Source organism: Serinus canaria, chromosome 4, assembly GCF_022539315.1.
Source record: "Serinus canaria isolate serCan28SL12 chromosome 4, serCan2020, whole genome shotgun sequence".
NCBI lineage: Eukaryota > Metazoa > Chordata > Aves > Passeriformes > Fringillidae > Serinus > Serinus canaria.
Window position 1 is genome coordinate 40,323,634 of NC_066317.1, and position 21,126 is coordinate 40,344,759.

Below are 21,126 nucleotides of genomic sequence, written 5' to 3' on the forward strand. Positions count from 1 at the left end.
AATTATTTATCCCTATAGTTATCATAGGGAAAGGAAAGGAAGAAGGGGCTTGGTTTAGAGAAATGCAAATGATATTGTGGAATTTTGTGGTGGTAAGGTGTGGAGGTGACCACTGGTTGAATCGTGTTGCTGCAATAACAAAAAAGCCTTCCCAAACAAAATTTAACTCTTCCTCTTAGTCTGTCCACTGTGGGAATAAAGGAGAAGGTGGAAGGTTGAATTTGCATTTTCTTAACCTGGACATAATTTCCTATTCTAGATTTCATCTGCTTGGATAAGTTTTTCTTGACAAAGGACTCTATTTTCATGCATGTGTGTGTGCCCAAAGTGTTGGACAAACCTGCTCCTATAGAAGAATGATTGCTAAGGACAAGGAAAGTTGTAATTACACATGCAGTTTCTTAATGATTTACTGACATGGAAGAATGGGGCTTTGAAGAATGTGGATATTTCCTTACTGAACAGGTTAAAAAAATATTTTATCATCAGAGAACAAATGCTAGGCATTTTCTTAGTAATATTTTGTTTGGTTATGAAACTTTAAATGTAGTTTAAATGCTGCTGTTTGTTTTCCTGTGAGTCTTCATATGCCTTGCTTTTTCAGTCTTAATTTTCAGCGTATTTAACTCAGCCTTTATTTTTATATTACTTACTCTTTCTTGTATTTTCTTTTTGCTTATGAGCATATCTGCTTCCTCCTTTAAGAGACGCTTTCTGCAAAATATGTAGATACCAGAGTTTTTGTGTCCTGGAGCTAGAGATGGATGGAGCTAGTGGATTACTGGAGCTAGTGTAAATCTGCAGTTGACAGTCTATGCTCTGCCCTGCACCCGTGCTAAAGAAGATCGGTGACATGCACAGGGGTCGTTCGGAGGAGAACTCAGTTAACAAGGGAAAATCTTTATGTAGCTGGCCAGCATCGCATAACCTTTGTTCATCTACGAAGGCGAGGGAAACCTCCTCTGGTCAGAAACACCAAACTCGGCGTTCTTTGGCTGCGTGTTGCGAGGCGAGAGATGGGGAGATTGCACCGCTCCGGCCCAGGCTGAGGCTTTAGCTTTTCGCGGGGAGGCCCGGAGGGGTGCGAGGCCTTCCCGCGGGGCGTGTCGCGGCGCAGAGAGCCCGCGGGTGGGCGCTGGCAGCGGGCGGTGCTGGCGGTGCTGTGCTGGGGCCGGTAGGGCGGTGCGAGGGGGGCCCGCCGCGCCCCCATGCGCAGGGCGCGGGGCGCCGGCCCGCTGGGCGGCTGCGGCCGGGAGCTGCTCGTCCTGGGGTGAGTGTGGCGGCGGGGCCGGGGGCTGCTCGTCCTGGGGTGAGTGTGGCGGCGGGGCCGGGGGCTGCTCGTTCCGGGGTGAGCGTGGCGTCGGGGCCGGGGGCTGCGGCCCGCCTGCCGTCCTGCCGGGGCGGCGGGAGCGCTGCCTTGGTGTTGTTGTCCCCGTGTAATGCCCGTCGCTGCGGAGCTTTCGGTGAGCAGCCGGGAGCTGCTCCAGCTTCTGGTGTTCGCCTGCTAGCGCAGGGGAAGTGATGCTACAGATGTGCCGGGAGGGTTTTTTTTCCTATAGTTTTATTTTATTGCAATGATTTACCGTCACATCTAATGGCGTGTCATCCAAGGAGTCAGGAGACTTAGGACAACAACATGCAGTGGAAAAATGTGGGAGAAACACTATTTTGCTTCACCTCACATCAAGACAAGAGGACACAGCCTGAAGTTGTGCCAGGGGAGGTTTAGCTTGGATATTAGTAAGGAGAAGGTAATAATAAGTGGTTTCCTCCTCCAGTAATGTTTCATGGGAATCCGACCTGGGCAGTTTGAGCAGGTAAAGAGCAGTGAAGTGTTAAACCTTGGTGGTGATATTAAGTTGTGGAAAAATACTAAGAACAAGGGTCAGCCATGAAAAAAATTGAAAGACCTTATAAGGCTCCCTGAGCAATAAATAACATGGCAAATGTTAGACAGAGAAGGATGTAGGGGAACCAAAGGAAACAGCATTCCATGTAGATGATAGACTGTGAGCTTACTGTTACTTCCTGGGAGATAGATTTTGGTGTTAGGACAGAATGAGACTCAAGTCATGGGACTGGACTTTATGAATATTCATAGAGCCTCCTGGTGCTTACTGGCCAAAAGCAGGTACCAAGGGAGGAGGTAGGATATGAAGTGCAAACACATGGAAATGCTTTCCACTGCTGTTTTACCAGCCTCAAGAATTTTAAATTTAAGGTCTTCCCTGATGAGAAGTTCAAGCTTATGGTAGGTTTTGCTGTTTTCTTAACCAAGACATAGCAATAGGATGTGTGATGTGGTCTATTTGAGTGGGGAGTTAGATTTTGACATATGTGTCTTTGTAATATGTATAATGGAAAGATAAATATCAGAAAGGATAGAAAGAAGACAGAGCAATCCTAACTGCTGCAGGGCCAATTTACAGTTCTTGTCTAAAGAAATGAAGAAAATTTTTGGAACTGTGAGCTGTTTTCTCATAGTTACTCATTCACAAATGTACTTTGATGCAGTCATGCTGCTGTGAGGGTTTTATGGCATGAAAATAAATGAAGCAATCAGTTGTTGTGAGTGCTTCCAAGGAGCACTTTCATAAATCTGTGTATGATCTGAAGAGGTGGGTTTAGCATATTAATGACCCAACTTCCTGCATCAAATGTAATATGTAATTATGAACAGTTGTGTAATTATAAACAATTTCCATCTAAATGAACAAACAAAAAAAACCCCAACCAAAAGCTCCACCCTCCCAAACAAAGGAAAAAACATTCCTCCATTAAACTGTTGTATGGGCAGTTACTGGTTTGTGTCTCCGCTGTGTTGCAGTAGTGAGGTGCTGATTCATTTGTGTGTGCTTCTTGCAAAGTTTGAAGTGCAAAATCCAAGGAGGATGCCAGTGGAGTAAAGCAAGTCTCAAAGTAAAAGTACATTTTTTAAAATATACTTTTGTAAGTAAGGCAAATAAAAGCCATTTGTTTGTTTCAAGCAAATGTCTTTGAAACAAACAAATTTGTTTGTTTCAAGTAAATGTCTTGATGGATAGGACTGAAAAAATGAAAAATTCAACAGAGTAGTTGTCTTCCTCCTCTTCTCCTTTCCCCTGCCCTCCTCACCCCCTGCTTCCAGTGGAGATGTGAATTAACTTTATTTAAAATTATGGAATGTTATGTTTCTGTGTTTATAGGAAGGGACTGTCCAGAGGTTCCCCAAATCGGTGTCTCTCTGGAAAAAGTGGAGTGTCTCTTCCATCAGTTTTTGCGAGAAATGTTCAAGAAGCCATTGACATTTATACCTGGTATACGTGTACTTCTGAAATAATACTTAATTCACTTACTTTTGACTTAAATATTTCTAGATTTGAGTTAATTTTCACTAATCATTTTCCAGTCATTCTCATGGATAATAACTACTGCACAATAAAAATTGACCTAACCTGCTGTTTAAAGGGTTTGAACTTTATTCCTGGTTTGTGATATGGATTTAAGTATTTTGAGACCATAGTAGAGGGCACTGATTAGGTCTGGAAGAGAAATCAGACTTCATTATTAAATTGAAGTCATGCTCACTGATGTTTCAAGTTAGTTAACTTTCAAGAAATTTTATTCCAGATGACACTGGTTAGGAGTTGCCTGCACATCCAATTATCACTGCTTTCCCTGCGTTCTGGGGTGGGTGGTAGCTGGCAGGGACCAGCTAGAACTTTGGGGACTTGAGTTGCCTTGGCTCAAATTTTAAAGTGCGCCAGTTTTAGCAACATAAAAAGCACTGAGTTACACTACATGTAACTCAGTGCTGTTTGAAACATCTGTAGAGATCTTGTGCTTAGTTTTGCAAAAGTTTTCTTGTGGAAGTTTCTAATATGAAAGAGGTAGAAAGAAAGCTTATGTTATCTTTCATCTGTTTTTCATGTGATCATTGGCTGACGTGGAGAAACCAAAATAATTGTTTGAGCTGGAATAGGTACATGCATATAATTATATTCAAATCCATACACACATTCATATGCATATTTTATGCAGTTGCAATGTTCTATATGCATGCAAAAACTTAATAGTGTAGAAGGAATTGCCTTTGAGGCAGTAAATAGTACTAATAGGAGTATGTATTCACTCTACTTTAAACTATCCGCTTGCAACATTTACTTGATTAGTTGCTTTATTTAAAAGGCGTTTATATAGAAAATACATGTGTTCCTCATTTTAATTTGTCTTTTTTTCAGTGAGACACTTTCATCACTTTCACCTAGTGGTTGCACAACACCCACGGAGCTGAATAATTCTTGGTCTGGAATAAACAGCTATACTACTAGTTTGTCTACTGAAAGAAGTTCGATTTACTCCTGGAGGGATGATGTATGTCACAGAAACTCTTACAGTACCCTTTCTCTAAATATTGTAGAAATACTAGTTTTTTAATGATGTTGGACATGCAGCACTTCATCCATAATAGCCTAATGAATAAGTTTATTAATTGAATATTTAAAAAATAGTTTTGGTTGCATGTTGGTATTGGTGCAGCTAATGTGTAACAAAGGAAAATGGAATAAAATGATAAATTGTGAAGGTTGGGGAAAACAAAGGGTTTTATTGAAGAAAGAAGGCTTAGGTTTGTAAGTCCAAGCGAATTATAAAACATGTCTTTTCAAACACCATATAGTGCAAATATAAATTGAACTGTTCTCAATATTATCAGTTATGAGGTACATTCATTAACATGCATATAAATTTCCTAGTCTTGGTAAATATTTAGCTCTTACATGAACTCAGTTATTTTTTGTAGATGATGCAGAGAGAGGTCCTACTGCTACAAAGGCTGCTCTCTGAGGCATAACTGGTGGTAGGCTGGAAGTTGCAGCATTGCAATGGCTGCAACTTTCATTTCAGAAAGCCTTCTGTGGCTGGTAGTGATAGTTCTGCCATTCTTTTTGCATAATGCCCTAACCTTTAGAGTAGTGACCTGATCTGTCGCTGCCAGCCCTTTAGGAGAAAGCCTGACTCTGGATATTACAGTAACCTGTGTGAGAGTTATTTTCAGTTATTTTCATTCCTTTCCAGTGTGATCCCTTCTGTAGCCCAAAGTGCTTTGAGGTATTCAGCTGGAAGTGAACAAGCATAATTTGGGCCTTGAGTTTTACCAGTTTTTTTAGTGTATCAGAGTATCTAATGTAAGTGGCAAATGTCATTACAAACAGTGCCCAGCTGAGGAACCCTAAGCCAAGTGCTTGTCTTAACATCACTGGATAAAATCAGGCATTTCTCTACTATTTTCCTTTGCCTTTGTGTTAACCTACTATCTAGTTGCACTGAGTTGTAGGTTCAGTGGAGAAGTATGGAATGGCATTTCCCACACTGACAGCAGTTTCCTAAGTCCTAGGCGAGGTCACTCAGGCATAAGGTGCTCCCTCTTTGCCCTCTCAGCTCTTGTACTTACAAAGAAGGAAGAAGAGCACTTCTTGAAAGAGCAGGTTGCCCTAGGTGCTGGAGATGCAGTGTGTGTGCTTCACATTGGCACAGGGAATAAGCTGGGAGTCTAAACAACTTATAACAGTTTGTTTTTTGGTGGGGTGTTTTTTTGGTGGTTTTTTTTTTTTTTTTTTTAAATATGGGTTAATTCTAGGCAGCTGTATGTTATATGTTAATGTCAAAGAAATACAGTCTTGTAGTTCCTTTTTGCTAAATCAACTTGTTCTGGCCAGTTATATGGGATTTTTTGGGTGGTTGTTTTTTGAGGTTTTTTTTTTGCATTGTGGTATATAAATTGTGTCCAGATATAGTCTGAACATGCATTTTGACACACTCAGCCAAGTCGATTCATGTTGTTCTGTTCTTTAAATATCACAGAAATTTTATTATACATGAATATTGGCTAACAGCTATTAACTTTATAATATATAGGAATTTGATAAAGCCAACACACAGAGAGTGCATCAGTTATTTTGGGAGATTGATGAAATGCTGTTTGAAGGAAAAGTTACCTCCCAAACAGAGAACCTGCAGGCAGAATGTGCAGATTGGGTTGAACAATTTCCTCATATAAGGTAAGGAAATTCTTGCTAATAGTAGTTTAAATCAGTTACCATTCTAATTTGAATTTTTGGGGTACCCTCTTATGGTTTGGTTATCAGCAACACTTGGGCATTCTGATCTGTATCTCTGGGACTGAGCTGTGCCATAGCTGTCAGTCAGTCTGGGCAGTGATGCTTTAGCAACTGATGCCCTTCATTTTGATTAATGAAATGTTTGCAAGTAAACTTGTACAGAAATTATTTTATTATATAATTTAGTGTAAATGTGTTAGAGTTGCTTTCACCTTTTTTCTCTTCCTCTCTACATTATGCATGTTGGAGTTCGTGCATTTTCTGAACTTTAACTACAGCCTTAACTTTCCACGTAAACATTTTTGATTAGCACTTTCACTCACATTGGTGGATACTAGAGATGGATAAGTGAAGTCACAGCAGATGTTATTTGTCTTCTGTATCTATTTTAAAATGTATCTTACAGAGTTTTTTCGTAAGAAAGGAAGTGTGTTTACTTTTGTCTGGCTTTAGAACAATCTAACAAGTTTTACTATTTACTCTTAAAATTTATAAACTAGAATCTCATCTTCTGTAAATCAGCTTAACTTTAATGACTTAAATAATAGGCAATATTAAGGTAATACACGAGGCTCTGGCCCCCTCAAAGCAGATTAAGTTGTGCTTTTGCATTGTTTGCAGGTGCTTGTATTCTGGATATTTGCATATGGCTGAGGTTTCCAAGTATGACCCTGCTTGTTCTCTCCTTTTTATTCAGGGTTCTAGGAAAGCAGCTCCTGGTGCCAAAGGATGAAGGCTTTCAGCATTTTCAGAGCAGAAATAATGCCCATGTAGATACTAAGTGTGTGCCTGGCCTCCTTGAATGTACTGGTCATACAAAAGAGTATGTTAAATTTTTAAAGTTTTTATTTTGATCTCCCCTCTGCAGAAACATGTACAAATATTACTTTTGTATTACTGAAACATGTCAGTATAATTAAATATGCACTTTCTACTTTCTTTGAATGTTTAATTCTCATTTTTTCTCATTTTCTTGATATTTTTTTCAGGCTGTGCATCTCAGGCTCTAAACTGATCCCAACAACTTCTCCAATACATACATCACTGCATTCAAGTTCCACTGGGATTTCTGCTTCAGACTCGGCCATGTATTCCTTCCTGGAAGAGGAAATTTACGATGAGGATGGAAAAATAGAGGAATATCTTGCCTTTGACAACAAGGAGCTGTAAATAACAGATATATGTATTTTTGAAGAATGTAATGAAAAATTATCAATGAAATGAGTCAGGGTTCCTAAACTGTATAGTTCTTTCTGTGCCTGTGTTCGGTAGCACAGTGGTCAGAACACTCACTGGGCATGTGGAGGATTAGGGATGTTGTCTTTCTAGTGGTTTAAAGCTCACATCTCCCATTTCAGAGGAATGTCTTAACCACTAGTTGTTTTGAGGTATTTGTTGCATGGAGATTCAATAAAATGAATATTTAATTTTGAGATGGGGTAGAATGAAGGCATCCCTTCTCCCCAAGTGAGTGCCTTGAGCATCAGGTTGTTTAGTGTCATTAAACTGTTTGTGCTGTCATTGTCTGCCCTAATGAGTCGTAAATTCTTTCTGTGCAGAGTACAACAGCTTTGTGAGGAGAGCTGCTGGTTACAGCCTGCCTTTAAGCACTCTTGTAAACGAGGAGTCATTCAGTCATCTTCTTGACAGTACAGCCTAGGTTTCCTGTGAGCCAGTTGAATGTTCCAGCAGTTAGGCTACTGGGTGGATGAAAGATCATCATGTGCTGTTTTCTAAAAGGTCTCTAAAAGGGGAAAGCTTTGGTAGGACTCCTTGAGCACAAAGCACAGCTTTTTGTGCTAAGGCCTTATGCATACTCAGAACAAAGACATGGTTGTTCTGAAAACCTGAGGATCCTTTCAGTCAGAGACCCTTTCAGTACTCTTTATGAAAAACAAGGCTGGGATTGCTGCCTTATTAGGAAGCATTTAGGTTTAAGAATGCTCTTAGGAGTTTTCTCTCTTTGTTTTAATAAGTAAGCAAACAATTTGGGAGGGAGACTTGTCTGAGAGTATGTTTCTCTCTTTCGTCTTCTTCATATGCTTCTTGTTTCCTTCAGTTCTGAAATACCTTGTTCTCCGTAACTAAAACATTAGGTGTTATAAAGCCTGACAGGAGAATAGCTTGGTCATTTTGTGAGTTGGACCAATCAGCCACATCTCACATACAGTTAAGAATTGTGCAGTGTGGCTTGAGGAAGAAGTGAAGAAGTCAAAGAAAAGAGAAAGGGAGGTAGTAGAAACCAGTAGGAATTTAGAAGCATCTTTTTGATCTCAAAAAAAATCCCCAAACCCCCCCAAACCCCCATTCCATAGGAGAAAATACAATGGCTTTAAAAAAAGAAAAAAGTTGAAATGTTCTTCCTGAGAGGGTGTATTAGAAGACCAAGTTAGGAGATGTTGCTAAAACATGTTTCCTTAGAAACAGAGGAAACAAGAAAAAAAAAAAGTGTAACCGTTCTTCCTGTAGTGCATAGGAAGAAGGTATGTGTAAGGCTATGGGCTCTACTATTCTTGTCATACTGCAGAAATCCCTTAAAGTTGTTTCATCTTTGATCAATAGTGGACAGTTGCAGATGTGTGGAGGTACACAGGGCATGCTGAGAAAGAAATTTTGATGTGAGAGTCCTCTTGATAAATACAACAGATGTTGTTGCCTATGTTATTGTAAAAATCACAGGGTTTAGTCTCAAATGACTATGTGCCACATATTAAACTTTTTCCTAGACCTGTAGATCTTTCTGTTGTAATGCCCTAATGGGATTTTTAAATTTTTCAATGGCAAGCAAATGAAAAAGAAATCAGTATATGTATTTGATAGGTTCTCTTCATTTAGGTGAATTTGAGTTTGAATTTTTTGGTTATCTCCACCTGACTGCCTTTTCTTCCATATGTATGTTTCTCTATTGAAGGAGGGGGCGGCGGGGAAGTCAATTCCCATGGGAATTCTTTTGAATTTGTTTCCTTTATTAGTGAGGATGAGATTTGGGAACAAAAGAAAATGCATCTTTCTGAGAAGAGGTGTAAGCGTGGCATTCCCCCTGTTTCTCCCAATGCCTGTATCAAAGATGCTGTGGCTTCTGAAGTGTTTGATCATATCTGGAGCAATGTCATTGGAATATTGGAGGAACTGATTAAAAAAAATTGGGAAACTAGTATCCCAGGTATTTGATATTTTCATTTGAAAATACAGTATTTGTTGAATCTAATTCAGAAAAGTCATCCGTCTCTATCTGCTTAAATGAAGCAAATATTCCAAGCTTTAGGTAAGATAACCAGTGCTGTAGAACTGTAATATATGTAACGCCTTGCCACGAGAATGTGTGCACACACATGCACCTAAAATAAAACTTTCTTCCTAATTTTCAGGGAGTTTTGTATGAGAGGTGTAAAAAAACCACTGACTGAAATAGCTTCATTGCATAAGACCATGTTTAAAAAAATAAAAGTATTAATCACTCGCTTGAAGATGCAAATTGATGATGTTAGTTATCATTAGTCAGGGGGTCACTGACAATGTGATCTGGAGCCTAGGAATCAGTCTCCTAGTCCTCATTGTTTAAGCTTTAGAAATAGAAAGAAATAGAAAGAACCTTTTGGTAGTCAGAATGTTAAAGTGAGGTAGACAGTCTTGCTGATGTGCAGGAGTTCATGACTTGACTATAGGATGAAGAAAAGGTGACACATGTAATTTTCTTGTATGTTTTCTTATTCTAACAGACTGTTGTGAGGAAAAGGAAAAACTAGGAAAAATAAGTAGAAGTGAAAATCTATTTAGTGTGCATGTGTTGTCTCTGGAGGCTGAGGGGAATTTCAGTTCTTTCAATGCATTTTAGAAGGACAGAAGTAACAGAAGCATACCTGTGGGTGGGTCTTGGAAGTTACCTCTAATGTAAGGTACACTCGACCTCAAATATAAGAATACAACAAAGTAAGAAATGGCAAAATTTCTCTGAATGCTTGCAGCATCAGATGAATTGAGATTAATAACATTTCAGGTTTTTATGTAATTCAAAAGTTCTTTTGACACCACAGGTGGATTGTTTAGCTCTCTGTATTTTAGTTTAGGGAGGATCATTTAGCAATATTATGATAGGTTTGCCCTTTTATGTTTATAAAGGTCAAATAGCTAGTATTTAAACTAGGAAGGAAAAGAATTTGGGTTTATAATAGAATAAGATGGTAGCATATACCCAAAATGAAACAGTCTATAGCTGCTGTCAGAGAAGACGAGGCTGGTATCAATAGACTTTTTATTTCATATAGATATAGATACAGATATATATATATGTATATTATACTACTTAGAAAGGAAAAGCTCTGGGGATTTTTAGACAGTATTTCAAAGATCTTAGCTGTATTATCTTAAATAACCGCCTCCAAATCTACCTGTATAGGCCAGCTTGTATGTCAGTGTCAGAGAAAGCATAGACAGATGGAAATGCTTTTCAAAAATGTTAGATTTTTAAATAGGATAGAAACATAAAGCTTTGTGCAAGTCTTTGCTTACTGTGTAATATTGTGTGAACCCCAAGAAATGATGGCTGGTAAACACAGAAAATACTTTTTATTCCCTTTACTTTTTTTGCTGTTGTGCAGCGTGTGACCAACAAATAGAAAAACTGAAAACTGTTACAGCAAAACTGCCGCATTTGCCAGTCATTCATATTACAGCAGATGCTGGGACCATTCCTCTTTCCAGAGTCTCTGAAGCACAAAGTGTATCTTTTGGGGCTCCTTCGGTTCCATCACAGGTAAAACTAAAACGAACCTTTCTGTCAAATGTTCTTTTTTTCTTCAAACCTTGGACAGTCTTGATCAAAACTTGAAAAGGCTCTTTTTCTTTATTTCCTCTTTTTTTTTTTTTTTTTCTTCTTCATACCAATAAGGAATACTTGAAGTCATCTGATTTAAAATGAGGTTTAATTCAATGTTCATTTTTTTGTTTATTGTCACTTGTTTTTCTTTGTTGTTTCTTACAGTTACAATTTATCAGTAAGGTACTGCTGCCATTGATTTGCAAAGTCTTGTTAAATTCTGTTTTGTCCTTAAAGATTAATTACACTTTTATTGTGATCCAGTAGTTTTTTCGTGGTAGAATTAAGAAGATAAACTGGGATGTGAAGTTACAACTTCAAGTGCTTTTCTCACAACACTGCGAGTTTCAGACTCTCCCATTCCTTCTCTTTTCTTTGCCTTTTGTGAAAGGGGGTTCTGCAGTACATCCACTAGCATGCTGGCACTACTCCTTACCTGTCTTTGTAGAAGCTCGTGCTTATATTGATAAAATGTCCTGTTTTGTCCTGCTTGCTGTCTCCTTCCTGTCTCCTGATTAGTGTATTGCACATTTGTTTCCTTTTTCAGCCTGCTTCTGTTTGTGTTTTTGTGCTCCTGTGTCTCACTACTGAGTTCAAGTGACTTAATTTTCTTCCATTGGCTCTTTTTCCATGATTACTAAACAGTGAGATAAGGAACACAGGCAAGATAGAACGGCAGTCTTGGTTCTGTCCATTGGTATGCTTTGTTCTGTAGCAGTCCCAGCAGCCAGGAGAAGTAAAATGCTTTGATAAATCATGCCCCTGTGCTGAGTGAAAATGGAAAGTTTGAAGAATCAATCTTTGGCTTCAACTGAAATTTATATTGCAAATCGAGTTGCAATTCAGTAACTAAACTATTATAAAAATATGTTAAAGATAAGCAAAAGAAAAAAACTTTTGTTTCCCCATTTACTCCTGAGAATCGTACTGAACCATCTAAAAAGGAACTTTGTGAAAATAAGTAAAATACCTCATAATTATGTGCTTTTTGAGATCTGCCTTCTAAAAAAGTAAAGGTTAACACATAGTTGTTGCTTTTAATAGGTTTACCGTTTCTCCAGCAACTTCTGTAGCGATCTGAGTGGTGTGATGACAATTCAAGCAAAACCACTCCAACAGAGGCATGCTGCCATGGCAGAAAAAAAACAGTAGGTGACACTGACATTTTAAAAATATGACATAGTTCACATTATGTAAAAACTTTTTTGCAATTAGAAAAAAAATGATTACAAAGGTAGTGATCTTGTGTGATCTTGTGATTACTGATATGATAGTAATTTGCAGAGGTAGAAATGATGCACTGTTAAACCCTTGTATTTCTTGATCCTAATACCTTATTTCTTTCTCTTTCCCTAGGAATGAGCAAGAAGACAAACAGCGTACCAGTGCTTCCAGCACTCCAAATTCAGCACATGCTAGGTTGGGGAGAATTTCTGATAACAGTGTTCTCTCACCATCTCCAGCTCTGCTGGCATCTTCTAGGAAAGTACCAAGGTTACCTTCTCTCACCTCTGACCAACCCTGCTCAGAAGTTCCTAATATGAACAATGATGAAATCCGTAAAGGGACAAAATTGTGAGTTTTTCATTTTATTCTTTTCTCAGAACTTAACTGAAATTTTACCACTGGATTTTCAAAAATACTTGAGAACTAACCCATGATTTATTATTAATTGTAGAATTCAGAGGGAAGAAGAAAGCAAGCAGAGCTATGATTTTTTTTTTGAGGAAAGGCATTTGTTCTACTTCTATATTGCTGTATTAGGTGCTGTTACTTTCTGTAGCTGAGCTTTATAAAGAAATGTACTACTTAATAATTTCATATTACTTCAATGAAGACGTCTGTAATGTGAATGCTCCTAAAAGAGGAACCCTTTTCTGTAATTCTGGGTTGGCAGCAGTTTATCTTCGGCTCGTGGGCCTGCAACCCGGAACAAGTTACCACCAATAAACTCCGAGGCTGTTGAGCAACGTGTTTCAGTACCTCGAATGCAGCAGAGCCCTGTAAGTTGTGTGCCTTATTTAACCAGTGAAGAACTTCAAGCTATTTAGAAATAAATTGCGCTATGTCACTTGTTGAAGTGAGTAATTTTACAGCTTGTGTTGGTCTGTATTTAATACATTGTTTTAACATGCTAATGTGTGTTACCTTGGGGTGCATTTACAGTGTGAGGGAAGGCAGTTCAAAACCTAAGGTCACAGACAGATCATAATGGAAAGACTTGTCTGACAACAGAAAAATCAGTTAAAAAAAAAAAAAAAGCTAAAAAGAACCAACCAACAAGATGACAAGATAGTAACCTTGCTCTTCTATACATTTGGATTTAAATAGCTCTTTTCAGTGTTTTATTCACTAATGTTAGATTATAAGAATTAGAATACTATGCTGACTGAAGTAGAAAAGGCTAACCAAGTTAAAAAATCAAGATCTTGTAGTGGCCAGTTTTGAACGTTGGGGATGTAATAAATCACCAGAATGAAAGTAAACTAGCATGTTGATATATCAACATGCCAACATAGAAACAGTCTTGCATCTGTTTAAAAAACAGGCAAACACTTAAATTGGTGCTTTTGGTTATTGAAAACATATTTTTATTATCTTCTTGTGAACTTTTGTATGTCAACAGAAAAATATTTTAACTTACTCAATTGCTGCATTCTCTTAATGCTCTTCTTAATTCTCTCAGCATCAAGAACGATATACTCACAGCAGAGTATCAAGTGCATTAGCTGGCAGGGCAGAGCAACAGCCACTCAGAGAAAGAACTGTTACTGTTGATCAATTTTCAAGACCCAACACAACTCATACGTTCAGGGTATGTTACAGTGTAAGCGACGTGGAGACATGGAAAAAGGGAGGAGGTTTTCTTTCAGCCTGCTGTTGGTTTACAGGTCTCATTTCTGGGTCTGAACTGACTTCTGATGTACAGAGATTCCTGCTACCTGTAGAGAGGAGGATGCTAGAAGTTTTGGGGAGGGAGTGGGAAGAATTTTTTTTCCAAGTTTTGAGGGGGTGGGTGTGCTAGAAGTGTGCAGTTTTAGTGCTGTTCTGAGCTTTGCACTTTGGTAGGATCCAGTCTGCTGGACTAGGTCATAAAACCATAATAAATCCCTTCCCGTAGATAAGTGTATCTTGGTAGCTAAGAGTATATCTCTCCTTTTTACAGAGAGAAACACCTCAGAAGAAGTCACTGACTCCCGTGGATTTTGGTAACCACAGAAGGACAGGTCAAGGGTTTTTGATAACAGGTAGGCAAAGGAGAATGACTTGAAAGGTAAAAGGCCAGCAAAACTTATTAATCCATCCTACTGTCAAAAAGTACATGCTTTTATGCTTAGGGAGAGCCATCTCAGCATAAAAGAACAACAGGTTTTTCTTGGCAGGATCTTTTGAGTTTGGTTTTGAAGTTTCTTCTCACTTGTTCTGAGGTATTCCTAACTCTTATGGGTAGGAATCCTGTGAATCTTCTTTTTCGTGGTATGACATAAAAAGGAAAAGGAAGATGAAAAGGATTCAGTTTCATCATCACATCTCATCTTTTTTTTTTTTTTTACATTTTGACATATTTACAACTATAGCAAAAGTATGTGGTGTACAGGCTAGATATTTTTGCAGCTGCTATGGTAGTTACACAGTTGCATGCTTGTGAACTGCTAATGACAAGTTTTGTTTTAGGTCTGAAATTAATAAACTTTTTTTGTGTAGAAAAAGTAGGTTTAAAAATGTGCATTTTAAACAAAAATATAAGGCTCTCATAAGAAACAAATTAATACTAATTTGCATCTCTGTCTTGAATTTACAACCCCAAAAAAGAGAGCAACCCTCTGTAGCTCATTTTGTTTTATTTTTAAAATAAAGCTGACTATCTAGGTTCCTGGTGTATTTGAGTTCTTCTAAGTAATCTTTACTTGTTTGGAAGTTCCTTGAGTTTAAAAAAATATATCATTGACAAAATTATATAACAGTTGATGTAATAATAAGAGCAGGTTAGCAAATATTGATTTGAGCACATTGGTGGAAGTAATTAATATATAATCTTGGAGTGTCTTTCAGAAACTACAACAATTAGCAACATGTTTTATTTTCCAGGTTCACAGAATTACTCCAGATCCTTTCAAAGAAACCCTCCAGCCTCAAAGAAGAGATTTCAGATTGCTTCTTAACCTGTTTCAGGGAGAAACAGAAACTGCACTGATTGAAAGACTGAAGCACTAAATTTGCCACTTAGTATCTTGTATAACAAAGAAGGTGTGCATATGCTGGTGTCTGCTGAGCCTTGCCATCCTCAGGATGCCTGCATTACCTTCTTTTTAAATTATTGGACCAGAGCTTAGATTAAAAATTATAGCAAAAGGAAATAAATGGTTGAGGTGTCTGCTCTGTTTGTAGTATCAAGAGACTGTGGCTGATCTTTCTTCATAGGCATTCCTCCTTTTTATGCCTTTCCTAGCAAATTGTTTTTCTGCCTATCAAATAAGATACATAAGGTGCTCTTCCCACTTTTTTTGTTTCCTTAAAGATGTTCTAGACTATCTAAATATTAGTCATATATAAAATTTATACTTTTAAACAGAAGTTTGCAGTACTTCCTCTTTAACTGCTATTTTAACATTTTTCCATTTTTTGGTGTGTCTGCTTATTATTATATTATTATAATATTTTATCTCTTACAAGTATTATCTGTACCAACCTTTTTTTCTTCCTTTAATTCTTTTGAAATCTCATTTTTTGCTGTTCTGATCATCAGTAACCATGGGAACTGCTGGGATAAACTTGTTTACATAAGTAATGTTTTCCCTGCCACACCGAGCATTTATAGATGCTGAACAATTGAACCACATGCTGACAAATCCGTAAGACCATTCCCACTTTTTGAGATTTCTTGCACAAATGAAGACAAGAGCAGAACAAGAAGCTTCTGTGGCTTAAAAAGAAAGATTTGCTAATTACTAGAGCAGCAATGGGTTGCTCTCAGGTGGCAAGAGAGAGGAAGAGGGATGTTTGCTATCTACCAGAAGTATTTTAACACTTCTCCCTTTTGGTCAGTCTTTGGGCACCTGATAATCACTGGTCATCCTACATCCTGATAATCATTATAGACTCTTTCCAGGTTGGAAGGGACCTCAAGGATCATCTGGTCCAATCTTTGCTGGTAAAAGCACAGTCTGGATAAGATTACCCATCACCCTGTCCAGCTGAATCTTAAATCTCCAATGCTGGGGAGTCCACCACTTGACACATAATGGAGAGATTATTCCAAAGGCTGATTATTCTCATTGTGAAAAGTTTTCTCTTGTGTCCAGTTGGAATCTTCCCAGGCGTAACTTGCACATCTCACTCCTCCCTTTTCCATAAGACTCCTTATGAAAAGGGAATCTCCATCTTCTTAGTAGACACCCTTTAAATACAGGAACATGGTGATAATGTGTGCCTAAGCTTATTTTCTCCCAGCCGAACAAATCCAGTTTTATCAGCCTTCCCTCACATGACAGGCTACCCAATAATTTGGTCATCTTTGTTGCCCTTTACTGTACCTTCTCCACCCTGTCCACATCTTTCTTGTATAGCAAGGACCAAAACTGAACACAATACTCAGATGTGTACAGTACAGAACTGAGTAGAATTGCATAGTTACTTTATCTCTCCTGGCATTGATGCAGCCAAGTCTTATATTGGCTTTCTTTGCTGCAGCAACAAACTGTTCACTCACACTGAGCTGCTTGTCCACCAGGACCCTCAGGTCCTTTTCCATAGAACTGTTCCCTAGCCAGATAGATCCCCAGCCTGTGCTGCTCTCCTGGTTTATATTTTTCTATATGTAGGACCTTATATTTGTCCTTTTTGAACTTCATAAGGCTCTTTTTAGATTAATTTTTCAGCCTGTCCAGGTTGTCCTGCAGGCTGGTTCTCCTTTCCAAAGTGTCCACTGCCTCACTCAGTTTGGTATCACTGACAAACTTAATCTGGGTACACTTGATCCTATAATCCCAACCCCTGATGAAGATACTGAACAGCCTTGGGCCTGGTATCAATCCCTGGGGGACTCCACTTGTGGCAGTTGCCAGAGTGAGAGGGAGCAATTTACCACCACCCTCCAGGTGTGGCTGGGCAGCCAATTCCCCACCCACCACATGGATCACACATCCACACCATCACATACACATTTCTGTAGGAGGAGGCCATGGGAAACCATATCAAAAACCTTGGAGATATCCAGGTAGACAAAATTCACTGCAGGCCCCACATCAGCCAAGCAGTTTCATTTGTTGTAAGAGGCAGTCAGGTTTGTCAAGCAAAATTTGTCCTTGGTCAATCTGTGCTGGCTTTTCCTAATCGTGGGCTCCATTTGGCTTGGAGCAGCACCCAGGAAAATTTGTTCCATAGGTTTTCCAGGGACTGAAGGAAGACAGATGGGCCTAAAGTTTCCTGGGTCCTCTCTGAAGTCATTCTTGTAGACAGGAGTGACATTAGTCTTCTTGGATGTCCCCCAAATTCCAAAACTTGAAAATTATGGAGAGTGGCCTCACAGCCATATTAGCCAGCTTTCCTTGGTTGGATACTGTCAGAGCACATCAATGTGTAGAGGTCAAGCTCCTGTAATAGTTTGCACACCCACCCTTCCTTCACAGATAGTGGGTCTGTGTTGGCACCAGCCAGGATTTTTTCCCAAGGCCTGGTGCTAATGGAAGGGCAAGGGTGAAGAAAGTACCTCTGAGTACCTCTGCCTTTTCAGCCTCGTTGGTGACTAACTCATCTCTCCTGTTAAACATCAGGAAAATACTTTCCTACTGCCTCCTCTTGTTTACATACCTGTCCTGGTTTCATTTGGCACAGAATTTATTTTTATCCTCATACCTGGTGCAATGCTGTGTTTTAAATTGGTATGAGAATAATGTTGATTACACCCTAATGTTTTAGTTCTTGGTAAGTTGTGTTTGCCCAACATCCAAGACTTTTCAGTGTTCCATGCTCTGCCAGTGAGAGGCTCCACAAAAAGCTGTGAGAGAGCATGGCCAGGACAGCTGACCCCAGCTGGTTAAAGGGATGTTCCATACCACAGAAGGCCCTGCTCAGTTCATGATCTGGCGTGGGAGATGGCTGAGAGGGACCTGTTGCTGCTTGTGGTGGACTGAGGTCAGTGGGTGGTAAGCAGTTGTTTTGTGTAATTCCTTGTGTTTCTTAGGTTTTGTTCCTCTCCCTGTTTTCATTTTACTTTATAATATTTCAATCATTAAACTTTTCTTATCTCAACTCATGGGTTTTATTTTTTTTCTGATACTCCTCTCTGTTCCACTGGGGTGGGGTGTATGCGTGGTACTTTGTCATGGTCTAAGCCATGATAGTACTTGAAGAACTCTTGTACTTTTTGACATCTGTGACAAATTTCCATTTGAGGTGGGGTTTTGCTTTCTAACTTCATCTAACTTCATCTCTGCACACCCTTGCAATGGCCTTTTGCTTACTTGGATGTAATCCTGAAACCCAGAAGAAGATTCACAGAGAACTGGACAAGGTGTTTGGTAAGTTTTCCATTCCTCCTTTATCAAGATTGAAGAAATTGAGATAGGAATGCACCATGTGGCCATTCTAGAGGTTGCTGGGATGGGTGCTGGAATATCTGCAGAAGAGAGTACTGATAAAGTTTTCCAGGTAAAGGGTAGTGTTCTTCTCTTTTTATTTTATGGTAAAGCACTTATAGATAGCCACCTATTTGCTGTTTTGATCCTTCTTCCTTTCTCTTTTCTCCTAGGTGAAGGATATCAAGTATTGAATGGTACAAATACTCCTGTTATAACTTGTGCCCTACCAAGATTTTCCCTGACCTGGAGTAGTTTAGTCCTGAGTGATTCTTGCCTGAACATTATAAGGAAAAGCACCTGTATGGTTTCCAAATATTTAATGTTGTTGACAGTTTTCATGCATCCATCAATTTGTAACTGACATTTCTGGTCTCACTAGGAGGTGATGGGAAGGATATTTCACCCCTATTTTCCCTTTCAGTCTTGTGATTGTTTCATGGTAGGCTTTTCAGCTGAGTGGAGACGGCATCATGTCAGTAGCAGGGCTGCTACTGGGGTAGCCTCTCTGAGAAAAGGCTAGAGAGAAGAGCACAGTTCCTGCTGGCTCCACTCTGAATCCACTGCAGGACACAGCTGAGCTAAGCAGCCAAACCAGTGGCACTTCAGTGAAAAAGTATTTAGAAGTGTACAAAAAAATGCTAAACAGACAGAGAAGTGTGGGGAGGGAAAAGAGAGTGAAACAGCAGTGCAAACACCAAGCTCTGAAGGAGGAGGAGGCAGTGCTCCAAGCTCCAGAACTGAGATTCCTCAGTAGCATGTGGAGAAACCATGCTGGAGCAGTTTAAAACAGTGAGGAGGGAGCAGCAGAAAGGAACTTTTGTCTTTGTTTTTAGCTTCCTCATAATCTGTTTTTAATTGCCTATAAATTAAATTGAATTTACAAATTTGGCTCTGTTTTGCCCACAATGGTAACCAATAAGCAGTCTTTCAGTCTATTTTGGCTCTTTTTTGGCTGTTTTTTGTGTCCTGTTGAGGGAGGGGAGTGAATGGGGGGTGTCTGACTGCTGGCCAAGGCTAACCCACCACAGCTTCTAAGAGGATGTACAGCTATGACTGTGTTATGTGCAGGTACATCAAATGTGGACAAAGAACTTCCTAGAACAAATCCCTATAACAGATCTTCCATGCTGCAAGAATGCAGGTAGCAGATTTGCAGTGCTATGCTTATGTGTCCCACAAGTTTTTCCTGGTTTTAAACTGCCCTGTTTATTCATTCTTCATGACTTCTGGCTCCCTTCATGTAGTGTGTTGCATGCTGCTAAATGCTTTCTTTAAACTTGCTGGAGTTTAGCAGGGAGGAGGCCCTGTGATCTAGCCAAATCACAGAGAAGTGGGCGGAATATTCACTTGTGACCTTGGAGGAGTTGTGATCATCCAGCTTGGGAGTGTGAACTTTCCCAGAAAAATTGATGAATAAACACAAGTATGATGCTTTGGTAACTACTTAGTGTTAATTGTCTATTAGTTATGCAAACATAACTGGCACCTTATCAGAATTGCTTTGAAACAGTAGTCTGTGTTCTGGGGCATGAGTGTTGGTCTCTGCTATTGTGAGTCACATTGTTTTCCTGGTAGGGAAGATTATGGTTTCTTAGGAGGCAGGCTTCTGTATTCCATTTGGGATAATTAATTCATGCAAAATGTCTTGTAGGGAAGGAACTAAACAGTTGCTGCTGTACAGTGAAGGCTAGGTTGCAGAAACCAAGCAAGGTGTGCTTGATGGAGGTGGCATCAAACTAATTGGGGTCTCTGAAAAACAGCTGTGGTCTCTGTCCCACAAATACTGTTAATGTCCTTTACCAGTGTGGGAAAGGGTCCACAGAAGGATTTGAAACTGGAGTCTTCCTCAGGATTTTTTCCTGGAAGCCTAGATTTTGGGTATGAAGTTTTAGTAGCCTTGTTTGGGCTACTAAATGAAATTTAGTATCAGGCCCTAAAATTCCTCTCTGAGGACTGGGGAGATCTCTGAACTCTCCACCTGTCCAGCTGATGACATATTTTGGAGAAATGGAGACGCACTGTGTTATTTTTTCTTTGTCTAGGTGATGGCTATGGTGGACTACAAATAGCCTGTTTATTTCAGAGTAGCTTTCTGCGTAAGGGTTAATCATATTGTAATGCTGTGTGTTTAGAAAGAGAGAAGCTCTTGCTAAGAAAGCCTTTCTTAAGAAAAAAACAGTTTTTCAGAATGAGTTGTGTACTTTTCTGTTGAGCTCAGCTATGTTCTGCAGTGGATCCAGAGTGGAGTCAGCAGGAACCCCCCTCTGTTGTATCAGATCTGCTTTAGACTTGCTTTGTTTTTGTTTTGTTTGTTTTGTTTTGTTTTGTTTTGTTTTGTTTCTTTCTTGCTGCTAATGATGATTTTATTAGTTTTTCTTTTTGAAGAATCCAGGCTTCGTTCTAGGGACCAGCAGAAGCCGGTGTTGTCATTGTGTTTCGTGGCTGACACAGCTGCCTAGCAGGTTGCTTGTCTTCTGGCAGTGCGGGTAGATAGGCTTCCACTTAGGCAAGAGGCTGAAGAAGAGCAGGTTTGCACTGTTACACACATTTATAAAAGGAAAAATTCACTAACCAGTGGAGTGCTCACAGAAATCCAACACTGAACAATAGCTCTCAGAGTAAAAAGGAAATG

The 21,126-nt window shown here is 39.3% G+C and overlaps 1 protein-coding gene across 6 annotated transcripts; it reads left to right on the plus strand.

Annotated features, from left to right (window-relative positions):
- The first annotated feature begins 1,202 nt into the window (after positions 1-1,202).
- Positions 1,203-15,305, plus strand: FAM149A (family with sequence similarity 149 member A). 6 transcript variants are annotated; one of them, XM_050973810.1, is made up of 14 exons: positions 1,203-1,270; positions 3,186-3,296; positions 4,221-4,353; positions 5,896-6,038; positions 6,796-6,921; positions 7,088-7,264; positions 9,071-9,261; positions 10,697-10,851; positions 11,959-12,062; positions 12,271-12,489; positions 12,812-12,917; positions 13,601-13,729; positions 14,081-14,162; positions 15,004-15,305. In XM_050973810.1, the coding sequence occupies exons 1-14, from the start codon at positions 1,209-1,211 to the stop codon at positions 15,075-15,077; spliced, it is 1,812 nt and encodes a 603-aa protein (XP_050829767.1). In that variant the 5' UTR covers positions 1,203-1,208; the 3' UTR covers positions 15,078-15,305. The 6 variants fall into 6 exon arrangements, with proteins under 6 accessions (XP_050829767.1, XP_050829768.1, XP_050829770.1 ...); XM_050973811.1 differs by having other exon boundaries at positions 12,815-12,917; XM_050973815.1 differs by lacking the exon at positions 1,203-1,270 and adding an exon at positions 1,296-1,309.
- The last annotated feature ends 5,821 nt before the right edge of the window (positions 15,306-21,126 follow it).

What these genes read in the sequence shown, in the direction of transcription:
- FAM149A (XM_050973810.1), top strand. Translation starts at nt 1,209, where the DNA reads ATGCGCAGGGCGCGGGGCGCCGGCCCGCTGGGCGGCTGCGGCCGGGAG. An exon ending in GCCATGGCAGAAAAAAAACA is followed by an intron (nt 12,063 to 12,270) that starts GTAGGTGACACT and finishes CTCTTTCCCTAG; the next exon opens with GAATGAGCAAGAAGACAAAC. An exon ending in CTCGAATGCAGCAGAGCCCT is followed by an intron (nt 12,918 to 13,600) that starts GTAAGTTGTGTG and finishes TAATTCTCTCAG; the next exon opens with CATCAAGAACGATATACTCA.